Source organism: Theobroma umbraticum, unplaced genomic scaffold (genome assembly GCF_002168275.2).
Source record: "Theobroma umbraticum cultivar Fairchild unplaced genomic scaffold, ASM216827v3 scaffold_56.0, whole genome shotgun sequence".
In the NCBI taxonomy this organism is placed as follows: Eukaryota; Viridiplantae; Streptophyta; class Magnoliopsida; order Malvales; family Malvaceae; genus Theobroma; species Theobroma umbraticum.
In genome coordinates, this window is record NW_018397256.1 from 1,778,582 (window position 1) to 1,788,896 (window position 10,315).

The 10,315-nt window shown below is 32.3% G+C and overlaps 1 protein-coding gene across 2 annotated transcripts; it reads right to left on the minus strand.

Annotated features, from left to right (window-relative positions):
- Window positions 1-2,120: 2,120 nt before the first annotated feature.
- LOC110411142 (Glutaredoxin family protein) lies at window positions 2,121-3,616 on the minus strand. 2 transcript variants are annotated; one of them, XM_021421173.2, is made up of 4 exons: window positions 3,342-3,598; window positions 2,939-3,012; window positions 2,508-2,606; window positions 2,121-2,395 (listed from the first exon to the last, which is right to left on the minus strand). In XM_021421173.2, the coding sequence occupies exons 1-4, from the start codon at window positions 3,485-3,487 to the stop codon at window positions 2,319-2,321; spliced, it is 396 nt and encodes a 131-aa protein (XP_021276848.1). In that variant the 5' UTR covers window positions 3,488-3,598; the 3' UTR covers window positions 2,121-2,318. The 2 variants fall into 2 exon arrangements, with proteins under 2 accessions (XP_021276848.1, XP_021276850.1); XM_021421175.2 differs by lacking the exons at window positions 2,121-2,395; window positions 2,508-2,606 and adding an exon at window positions 2,613-2,791 and having other exon boundaries at window positions 2,892-3,012; window positions 3,342-3,616.
- Between the last annotated feature and the right edge of the window lie 6,699 nt (window positions 3,617-10,315).

Here is a 10,315-nt window from a genome sequence, read left to right on the forward strand (position 1 = left end):
GGAAACCAGTACACACTTCAAACCCATTATAAGACCAAAGGTGCCACCACGTTTTAGAAAATAAATCACAAAGAGACAAGCTAACCTAATGTGGATCCTAGCCTCCAAGAAACCATAGTCCTAAGTTAAAAAAATCATATAATACGAGATGTGATTTAAAATTTATTATCCTAACCAAGGTTCTTAAAAGTGAAATTTTAAGTCACATCATTTTCCAGTGAAGTCGCCACTGTAAGTGGCATGATATCACCCCTAATTCTTGTGAGTCCCAACTTTAATTGAACTCTAAATTATTGTCACTTAAGGCAAGATTTCGAGCAGCCACCCAATATTTTCTTTTATTGGAACCGAGAAATGATTATAGGCTTCAAGGCGACAAGTTTTATAATTGCTGAAGAATTTGGTTCAGACATTTGGATTTGAACTAAAAGACTCAAAATTTCCAACCTCACCTTGGATACTCAACGTCTACTATTCGATTCTAAATCGATTTGATTAGGGACCAAAGTCAAAAATAAAATCTCACCTTTACTAATATATCATACAATTATAAACGATTGGATGTCCTATATATCATGAATGAATCTAAAAATATACATGTAGGCTGGCTGCCTTAAGTGGCCTGTTGGCTATTAATATGATGCAAACAAATTCTTCTAAAGTATATAAAATAGAGCATCCTATAGAACAACAAAGAAATAACTACACACTAAGAAAAATGAAAAATCGTAACATACAAATTTTACATGATGTTCAAAAAGTACAAAATATTTCTGTAACCACATAACATGCCAAATAATGAAAATGCCATTGGAATTCAATAGTATGTTAAAATGACATGCAATAAACCTACACACCATAACGAGATTATTCTTAAGGCTATATCACATAGCATAAGTGATCTCGAACTACATGGCCTAGCACAAGTATTTCCTATACTATAAGGTATACTTTAACATATTCAGGGTATGAACATTATGGACTTAACTTCAATTTTCTATATGGCGTGCCTCATCATGAAATCCTACTAAAATTATCATGGCATACTTTATGATAATCCTATCGTCATAACCATTCTATATGACATATGTTAACATGGTAATCCTATACGTCTATATAGCATACCATTATGATGATAATCATAATCTTAGCATGTTACCATGCGTACTAATATGCCTAAATGATAAACGATCATATAGATAAGTTGTATTCTATGTTGTCGTAATATGGTGTTTAAGTGTCATTGGGATGAACCCACTTGGACTTAGGTTCAAGAATTTAGGCTAGTGTGGGTGAAAATTGGATTGGCATGAGCTAAGTTTGGACTTTCCTCACTTGTCTAGGCTCATCTAGAACTTCTAGGATCGTCTGCTCGATAGGTTCTTCTGGACCTTTTGGATCAAGGCTTGGATTTTACTCTCTAGACTAGAGGGGACTTCAGTCTAAACCACGGTTTTGTCGAACCGCCTCCAATCATCAAGGACTCTGGTGAGTGCAGAAAAGAGCACTTAAAGAGAGGGAGAAGGTGTGGTGATAAGAGGAATAGAAGGGCCCATTCAAGAACAGTTGAGATTTGATGAGATGAACGATCCAAATTAAAGAATAAATTTGGTAATTATCTCTAATCAATGATAATTAACTATATTTATCACTTTGAGATAATGATCAAGATAAAATAAAATAAAAAGTGTGTCAAATATATTAAGTCAAAATATATGACCAGATTCATCTTTTCTTTTTATTAAGCGACCAAGTTCAATTTATCTCTTAAAAGCATTATGTCAATCTACACTATTATTTATCTCAACAAGACCTCTTTTTTTATTTTTTATTTCATAAATCTGAAATTATGCTTTCAATTATCCAAAATTCAAGGTGGCAAATTTGGTGCCTAGAACAGGCATAGCTTGACAACAAGGTATTAAAAGAAAATACTTCATGTTTTTAATGAAGTGAAAAGCTTAATTGTCACAGGCAAATTTTTATTAAAAAATTTAATTTACACTACTATAACCTTAGCTTCCAGGGGGAAAAAAAGAGGGCTTGGGGCTCTTCAATTTAGTGTAATGCAGTGTCAGCAAAGTGAGGCCTAAAATTATTCTTATAAAAGCAATGAATCATTTAAGACATGATCCAATAAAGCCAAGCGGGTTTCATTATCTACTAAAATTTCAAAACAAACAAATCAAGAATGCAACTCTAAGACAATAACTTGTCAGATCCTACTAGAGTTACTAATTTGGTACAAGCCATTACCTTCTTGAAGTAATGAAATCAAAATCTACTCCAGCAAAGAAAATTCAGTTTTGATTATGGACTCAGAGATCATCCTTGAACTTAATATCAATACCTAACAGCTTAGCCAGTTTTCCACTCTGATATGCTTCAACAGTATCTGAAAATTAGAAAAATTATCAATAATTTCTCTACTGGTTCTGTATTACAAACATATTTTCATCGCATGAAGATAGGAAAGTTCAATTCATTGGAAAAGAAAAGCAAGTTACCATCTGAGCCTCCAATGTGCTTTCCATTTATAAAAACCTGTGGTACAGTACGCCTGCCAACAATCTCACTCAATGCATCCTGAATGTTCCAACCATCATCTGTCAAATACATAAGCAACTCTCTCAACTTCAGTACTTCAAGTTCAAAATGTGGAAGAACTGCATTCCACAAGTCAATAAGGAGCTACTGTAAAAGGATCAACTGAAATTAGTTCTTGTACATGTTTGTCAGAAATTTCAGTTGAAGCCAGTAGAACTAGGAGAAAACACAGCCTACAAATAAGCTGGACAAGCAGTTAACGGTCTGGTTAGAGTCTAGACCCATTCATTTTCAGCTCTTATCTTATAAGCAAATCAAAATTTCTAGCTCAATAATAATCGAACCGCTGGTCCTGCACTTTGTAAAAAAGGGAATGCAGTTGTTAACAGACCTCGCTCATCAAGCTCCACAGCAAATGGAACCTGGTTCAACTCCTTGAACACAGATTTTGCCCTCCTACAGTACCTGTAGAATACCAAATTGAGCAACAAATTCCAAAGGAAAATACTTGATTCTTAGTCCAAAATTCAAACTTAGTCGCCCAAAAAAACCATTATTAGTAAAAGTTTGGATTGTTCTATATTTACAATAAACAGAGTTTTATCTATGCACTTAATTAAAGGGGGAAAAAGTAGATCAAAAATGAGTATGAAATCAATCAGAAAAATGAGCAGGAAAAAGAGACCAATCGTACAGATCGAAAAGAAAAAGGCAAACATTCACAACGAAAATATTAATTAACTAATTTTGCGATGAATTCAATAAGAGCAGAATCGACGCGAAGAAAAACGTACGGGCAATAGGACTTGGAGAAGATGACGATCTTGTGGGCAGAGATGGTCTTCTTGACGAAAGCTGCTTCAGGCGAATCAGCCAAAGATACCCAACTGAGAGATGCTGAAATTACTAAGATTGATGCTATCCAGATTTTCACTGCCATTGAATCCCTGAATCCGAAAATATCTGTCTGATGATACCACCGATAGCCGTGTTAGCAAACTAGATCGGCGAGTCCGCTTTGGAGTCCCACCCAAATTTCTTTTTATGGGTATTGCACTTTTACATTTGTCTTATTTATTTTAATTATTTGGCCCCTTGCATTTTATCAAATTCTTTTCTTCACCTTTCAATTTTGTTAGACTCACTGGACAGCTTATTTGGTTAAGGAAGAAAAAATGAAATTGTCACATTAGTAAATTTGACAATTTGTGTAAGCATATTTTAACTGCAATAAAAATAAGTTATTAATAATTATATAAATAAATATAAATACATCATAAACATATCAAAATCACAAACGCGTTTATTGATATCTTTATTAAGTATGTATCACGATATAATACGCTTAACATATTTATAAACAAATCAAATTAAATTTTATACAACATGACATGATTGATACTTGTTTAAATGATCAATACCATTAAATATTTAAACATGATTAACACAATTAATACAAATAAATTAAATTATTATTATTATTAGTTTAATTTTCACATACATAAAAATAACATATAATTCTATTATTCAATTTTTAAACTAATAATTATAAACAATTACAATAAAACAATAAACACTCATCTGTCATGTTAAAAATCCATCAATATCAAAGTAAACATAATAAAATCTAACACTAACATCAATATAAGAGAATCATAATAAAATACAAATAATATCCAATAATCCATTGGCATAATGAAACACCAAAAACCTAGATTAAAGACTCTTTCGTCACTGCCACATATTATTCCTCTGCCATAAAAGTTATTTATAAAATAGAAATAATATATTAATAAAATTAGATAAATTTTATATGGGGTACTTGTTCGGATCATAAATAGGTAAATAGGATTATGTGGGTTGACATAATAATACAATTAACTAAATGGGTAAATAGGTTATACGGATCAACATGATAACATGATTAACTAATTGAGTTAAGTGAGTTTTAGATGGATTAAGTAAGTTTCATATATTTAAGACATGAAATTGTCAAATCTTAAATGTATCGACATGATTAATACATGAAATATGATTACCTAAACCTAGATCCGCTTAACTCTGTATCATGCTTGTATCATTTTAATGTGTCGTCTATTGAAATTTCTAGATTCAATTATTAGTTAGAATAGCATAGACATGGAATATATATATATATATATATACACACACATATATATAATAATCACAAGTTGTCTAAGCATACAATTTTTAATGGAAATCTAAACAAATATTTCTTGTGAATAACTCATAAGGAGATTCGTATTGTTTATAATTGGAAAGCTTAATGCTTACTAAGGGAAGGGCTTTCAAAGTGCTCTTTTTACAAACACAAGTCAAAAATACAATCAAGAAGGGCAAGTCAATCTAATCAATGATAAGAGAACAATTTTTTTTGGGCTAAGGGCAATACCATGGCTTTTTTTTTCCGTGCAGATCCTTAAGGTCTTGGTTCAATAAATGATAAAACCTTCTTTCGAGGGGATGGAAAATGATGAGTCACCACTCAAGGAAGAAAGAAATAAACATTAAAGCACTAAGGAATACTAATTGTCAACCTCATTATTGGTCCTAATGGAGTACTAGAGGGGTGAATAGCACTTAAAAATATTTTAAAAGAAATTTTTTGACTTGAAAAACTTTTGAAGAATTTTGAAATTGAGAGTTTAAAACTTGTTGAGGTTAAAAGGCACCAAGAAAGGAAAATGTAAAAAGAAGTGGACAAGGCACAATAATTATAGTGGTCCAGTCTCCTACACCTACATTTGATAAATTTATTACATAAAGTTATTTTGTTACATTTTGGAGGCTTAAGTAACTAAGTCTTTGAGATTTTAGGTTCAAAATTAAGTATTTTAATTATTTTTCTTAGTTAAGTTTAATGCATGTTGAGTAATTTAATTTATGTTACTTTAATTTAATTTTATGTTAAATTTCTTCAAAATAACTTTAGGTTTAGTTATTGCTGATCACTTTTATTACTTATGTAGGAAATTTTATGAAAAGGCCTTATTTGGTGATAATCTGTGCAAGTATGATCATAACTTCATTTATATATACTATAGTATTTTGATCATAACTTTCACTACAAAAGTCCAATTGATGTGAATCTTAAGCTATTGAAAAGATAAAAGACAAGACTATAACTTTCATAGTTACCACTTTTCCTAGTTCATATTAGATCAAGGTGAAAATCATATTAAAAGAGGTTGAATGACTACAGTTTCTACACAAGGCAACATGAGGGAGTGAAAGCCATGACCTTGGAAAGAAAAGGCTACAACGCCTTTGATGCAGCATAGCACCATAGTGGACTAGAGAGATGGTACCACGACGCTGGTGAAACAAGGTCATGGCACCCTAGCAAATTGAAGCTCCCATACATGAACTCGAGAGTAGGGCGCCACGACGCTCAAAAGGAAAGGCCACGGTGCTTGGACGTGTTTTGAAGAATATGTTTTTATGAGAATTTTGAACCTAGGGTTTTTTGAGTTTAGAGGTTTCAAAGATGAGATAGAGAGCAACTATTTTAAAGAAAAAGACGCCAAAAACAAAGCAAGAAAGTAAGAGAATTCAAAGAAGATGTAAGATTCAAAAGCTTATTCTTAATTTCTCTCTTTACTTTTGTTTTTGTTTTCCTTCTTTTGACTTGGATTAATGGTTAATTTTCTTTAGATGATATTTTCAGTTAGTATCATAAACTAATTTACTTTTTCTAGGATTATGATTGAACTCATCGTGTAATTTGAATTCTTTATTTATCTTTTGCTTATTTTCAATGGGTATGAGTTGTTTATTCTAATTCCATGTTTAATACTTTTAATTTCCTGATCACCAATTACATTGATTTGGATATCTAAGTATAACTTGATGAAGTGAGTTTAGATTAGGCCATGAATGGAGTAACATATGTTCAAATTCACTTAGTTGATTAGGTGATTTAATTTTTATATAAGATATGCATCACATGTAGCCAAGGTTAAAGTACAAACTTAATGAATATATCTTCGATTAAATTTACATAGACATATAGTAAATTAATTAAAAGAGATATGTTTATGAGCACCTCGATAGAAACTTATAAATAACTTATAACTCTGGATTAGCAACTCAATCCATTGAAGTCAATTTAGAGAGCATTCTTCTTCATTTTGATCGATACATTACCCAATGTATTAATAAGTTTGGTCAAAATCTATGCCAATGTATTGATACATTCCTAAATATATCGATATATCCCTAGATATTTACAAAAATAAAAGCAACTTTAGGCATTTCACCCATTTAAAACAAACCCCAAATACTTTATCTCTCTACCCATCCAAAAACCCTAAACCCCAAATAAAATTTTAAAACCATTCAAAGTAGATTGGAGCTTAGGAAACTCCTCTAAAGGTATGATTACGTCTTTTACTGATTTATTTTTAATTTAATTAGTTAATAACCAAAAAATTTGATTTATTCCAATTTGCTGAGTCCCCCTTGGTTTGTTGGAATTTGAAACTTAGGGTGCAATCTAGCTTGTAAGGTATAGGTTTAGCTCATTGTTAAAGAATTTAAGCTTATATAATTGATTACTAAGAATTAAGTTAATCTTAAAAAGCTGGATAATTTCGAAAGCTAAGAAATAAATATTATTTGAATGGTTTAATGTGTTTACAGGAAAGTTGGTGTACCTAACTCATTGTTGAGCAAAAAAATGGTTGGGGGCTAAGGATTGAAGCTTGATAGTGGAACGCGCCTTCGACTATCATTGTGAATGGGTTAATTTAAAATGCATGTGATGCATGACAACTTGATAAAGGCACTACCATGGCATTAGATTATAAATTTATGTATGTATATATAATTTCCTAGAGAAATGTGCCTAGGCTAAAGAACGAAAATATATGTGATTGTATGTTGTGTTGTGTACCCTAGTGCAAGCCATATAGTGGCTTATGTTGTGTGAGCCTAGACTAGGAAATCTAGAAGATATGATGAATGTCTAAGAGTAATTTACTCTAGACAATTGACCTTTGTTGGTTTATGAATACTTAGTGCCTTAGAGAATTAAAGGCACTTAGATGAGATATCGAGCTAAAAATGTAAAAAGCTCATTAAGGAAGATCTCTGATGTACATTATGGTCTATGTGATATTGAAGGCATGATAGCCTTGATCTGGGGATTTGCTCCGTCCAATGGATGAATTCTAGATGTTGATTTGATTTAAGGTTTAGTGGCATCCTATTCCTTGTCACCTTGTTTTATTCCTACAAGAACAATAGTAAGCAGGAACGATGGTACTTATCTTGCTTGAGATTCCCACCTGCAGTTCTTTGATGTCATTCATTAAGGTTACTCCAGATAATGACTTTGTTATGATGCCACCTATTTAAGAATACTCCAAGTAATACCATCCGTTGGGAGATTACTCCGCATAATGACTTTGATTTTCCACTCGTTGCTTTGACATACTTGTGATTTGATTTCCACCAACGGCTTTGCCCTAACCATGATTTGACTCCGCTGATTGGCTACCATGCGTGATTTGATTATGTCCAGGAAAGACCACTCAAAGATTATGATTCGATTTGTGAAAGATATGATATAGCATCGATTAGGTTTTGATAAATATGATTATGTTTGACTATGATGATATAAAATGTGAAAATATGGGTATCAATATATGACTGACATGTGGTGGTCATTTGACAAAAAAACTTTGAGAGAAGTAAATCACATATTGAGTTTGAGATAATGCTTGACAATTAGGGTGTGCCTATGGAGCCTCATTTGATGACGATTTCAAAAAGGTAACCCTTAATTGATATGCTTTGTTATGGAGACATAGATTTGATTAAGCATGAACATGGTGTATCGTTGAGACGTGATCAAGGTAAGGCATAGCAAAAGGAGATGTGCACGTAGGATATTTGAATGATCTTTATACATATAAATAGGAGATGTTTACTACAATATTTAGTTGCATTGATAATGCATAAAAATATATACTTGTCTAATATATATGTTTGATTTGTCTACACCCCTCATTGAGTATTATATGACTCACCTTTCTATTGTATCATGTGCAGATAAATAAGACACAAGATTGCGTGGCAAGGATTGTCCATTGACAGACCAATTTTAGATTTCGATAGGTCCCTATCCTGACACGTTCACTCCATTGACTCTCTCATAAAATTCCACTTTATATTTAGTTTTCTTGTGTATGTAGGCACAATGTGCCACTTGAACTTGTATTAAGGGTTGTTAAGTACGAACTTGATTTGATGGCCAACATAGGGCCTTATGGATATCATGTATGAACTATGTGACAAAGGCAACATCTATGTATTTGAATTTAAATATTATATACAATTGTGGAATTGGAAACCCTTAGATGTATGTGTATGATTCGACAATTTGAAGCTTGCTAGGGTTTCGCGGGCATTGCCTACCAAGTTCGTGCATCAATCAGGGATCCCTAAGTTTGGATCGTGACAACTATGTTAGTCCTAGTTTGAGAAATAATATTGTAATTACTGGATGTTTAGGAACGACTAGAATTCTAAATAATTCGCTAAAGTAGAATTAGGTTTGTTGGCAGAAGTCAACTTTTGGAAGGTGAGTGGGTGTACCTTTTTAAATATGTTATACAATAAAGTTAACAAGATTTATCGACTGATTTTATTTTCATAATTTGAATGCTATGATGAAATCGATAAATCTGATTGGTAGTGCACAAATGATTTTGATAAGGCTTTTGAATCTAATTATGGAAGTAAATATTTGTATTACATATTAATTTCCAACAAGGGGGAACAAACCCTTTCAAATGATTTTGTTCAAAGTTCCTCGACTACTACAACCTACAAGCTCGTGTAGGTAACAAGACATCTCATTGAGTAAGTGAATGCAGATGATATAATGCTCGTAAGATGGGAAAAATGTGAATGTGGATGAGTAGGTCTCTACCATTTCAAGATTCAAGTGAATTTCATGATTTGCTATTTGATGTTTGATCGTGGTAGGATCTCGTGTGAATGTTTAATTATGTGATATATTGATCTAAGCCTGGTGTAGGGGTTAGAAGACCACAGGGTCAAGATTAATGAACGCATCTCCTCCCCTCATAAAAGCTTGGTGGGGAGATAAGAATACCATAAGGTCAACATTAGTGAACATGCCATATTTTCCCCTTGCAAATCTCAATGTTGGAGATGGAATACCATAGGGTTAAGCTAGGCGAACATATCACTTTTTCCTTCCTTAAGCTTGGTGTGGGGGTAAGAATATCACAAGGATCAATTGGGCAAAAGTACCTATTTTCCTCTCATTTTTTTGATAGTATGTTTTGATATCTTAATCGTATAATGGATATTGTGACGCCTATGATTGGTGACTTGATGATTATTGAGCTTATATGGAAAAGATAATGTGAATCATGATTTTACGATACATTCATGTTATGAATGATGTTGAACACGTGAGTTCAAGAACTCCTTTCCGATTTCTCTTGCAAATTTTTGTAATTTGAGCTTTATATGTTATTGTCTCTTTATGCAATTTGAGTTTTAAATGCATTTATAGAAATGTTGATATGAGATTATTGTCCTTGAAAGGAGTTATATGATTATCATGTGTTTTTGTAAAGCATGGTTTGTTACAAAAACTCTCCCTCTTGGCCTATCCCATTCCCTGTATTATTGTAGAATTTTCACGCAAGTGCACGTTATTGTCAGTTAAAATTCTACTACGCAAGTATACGTATCGAATAGATAGTAT

Excerpts from the sequence above, each read along its gene's own strand:
- LOC110411142 (XM_021421173.2), bottom strand. The coding sequence starts at position 3,487 with ATGGCAGTGAAAATCTGGATAGCATCAATCTTAGTAATTTCAGCATCT. Across the intron at positions 3,013-3,341 it reads TTCTCCAAGTCCTATTGCCC|GTACTGTAGGAGGGCAAAAT; the intron begins GTACGTTTTTCT and ends GGTATTCTACAG. Across the intron at positions 2,396-2,507 it reads GCACATTGGAGGCTCAGATG|ATACTGTTGAAGCATATCAG; the intron begins GTAACTTGCTTT and ends TCTAATTTTCAG.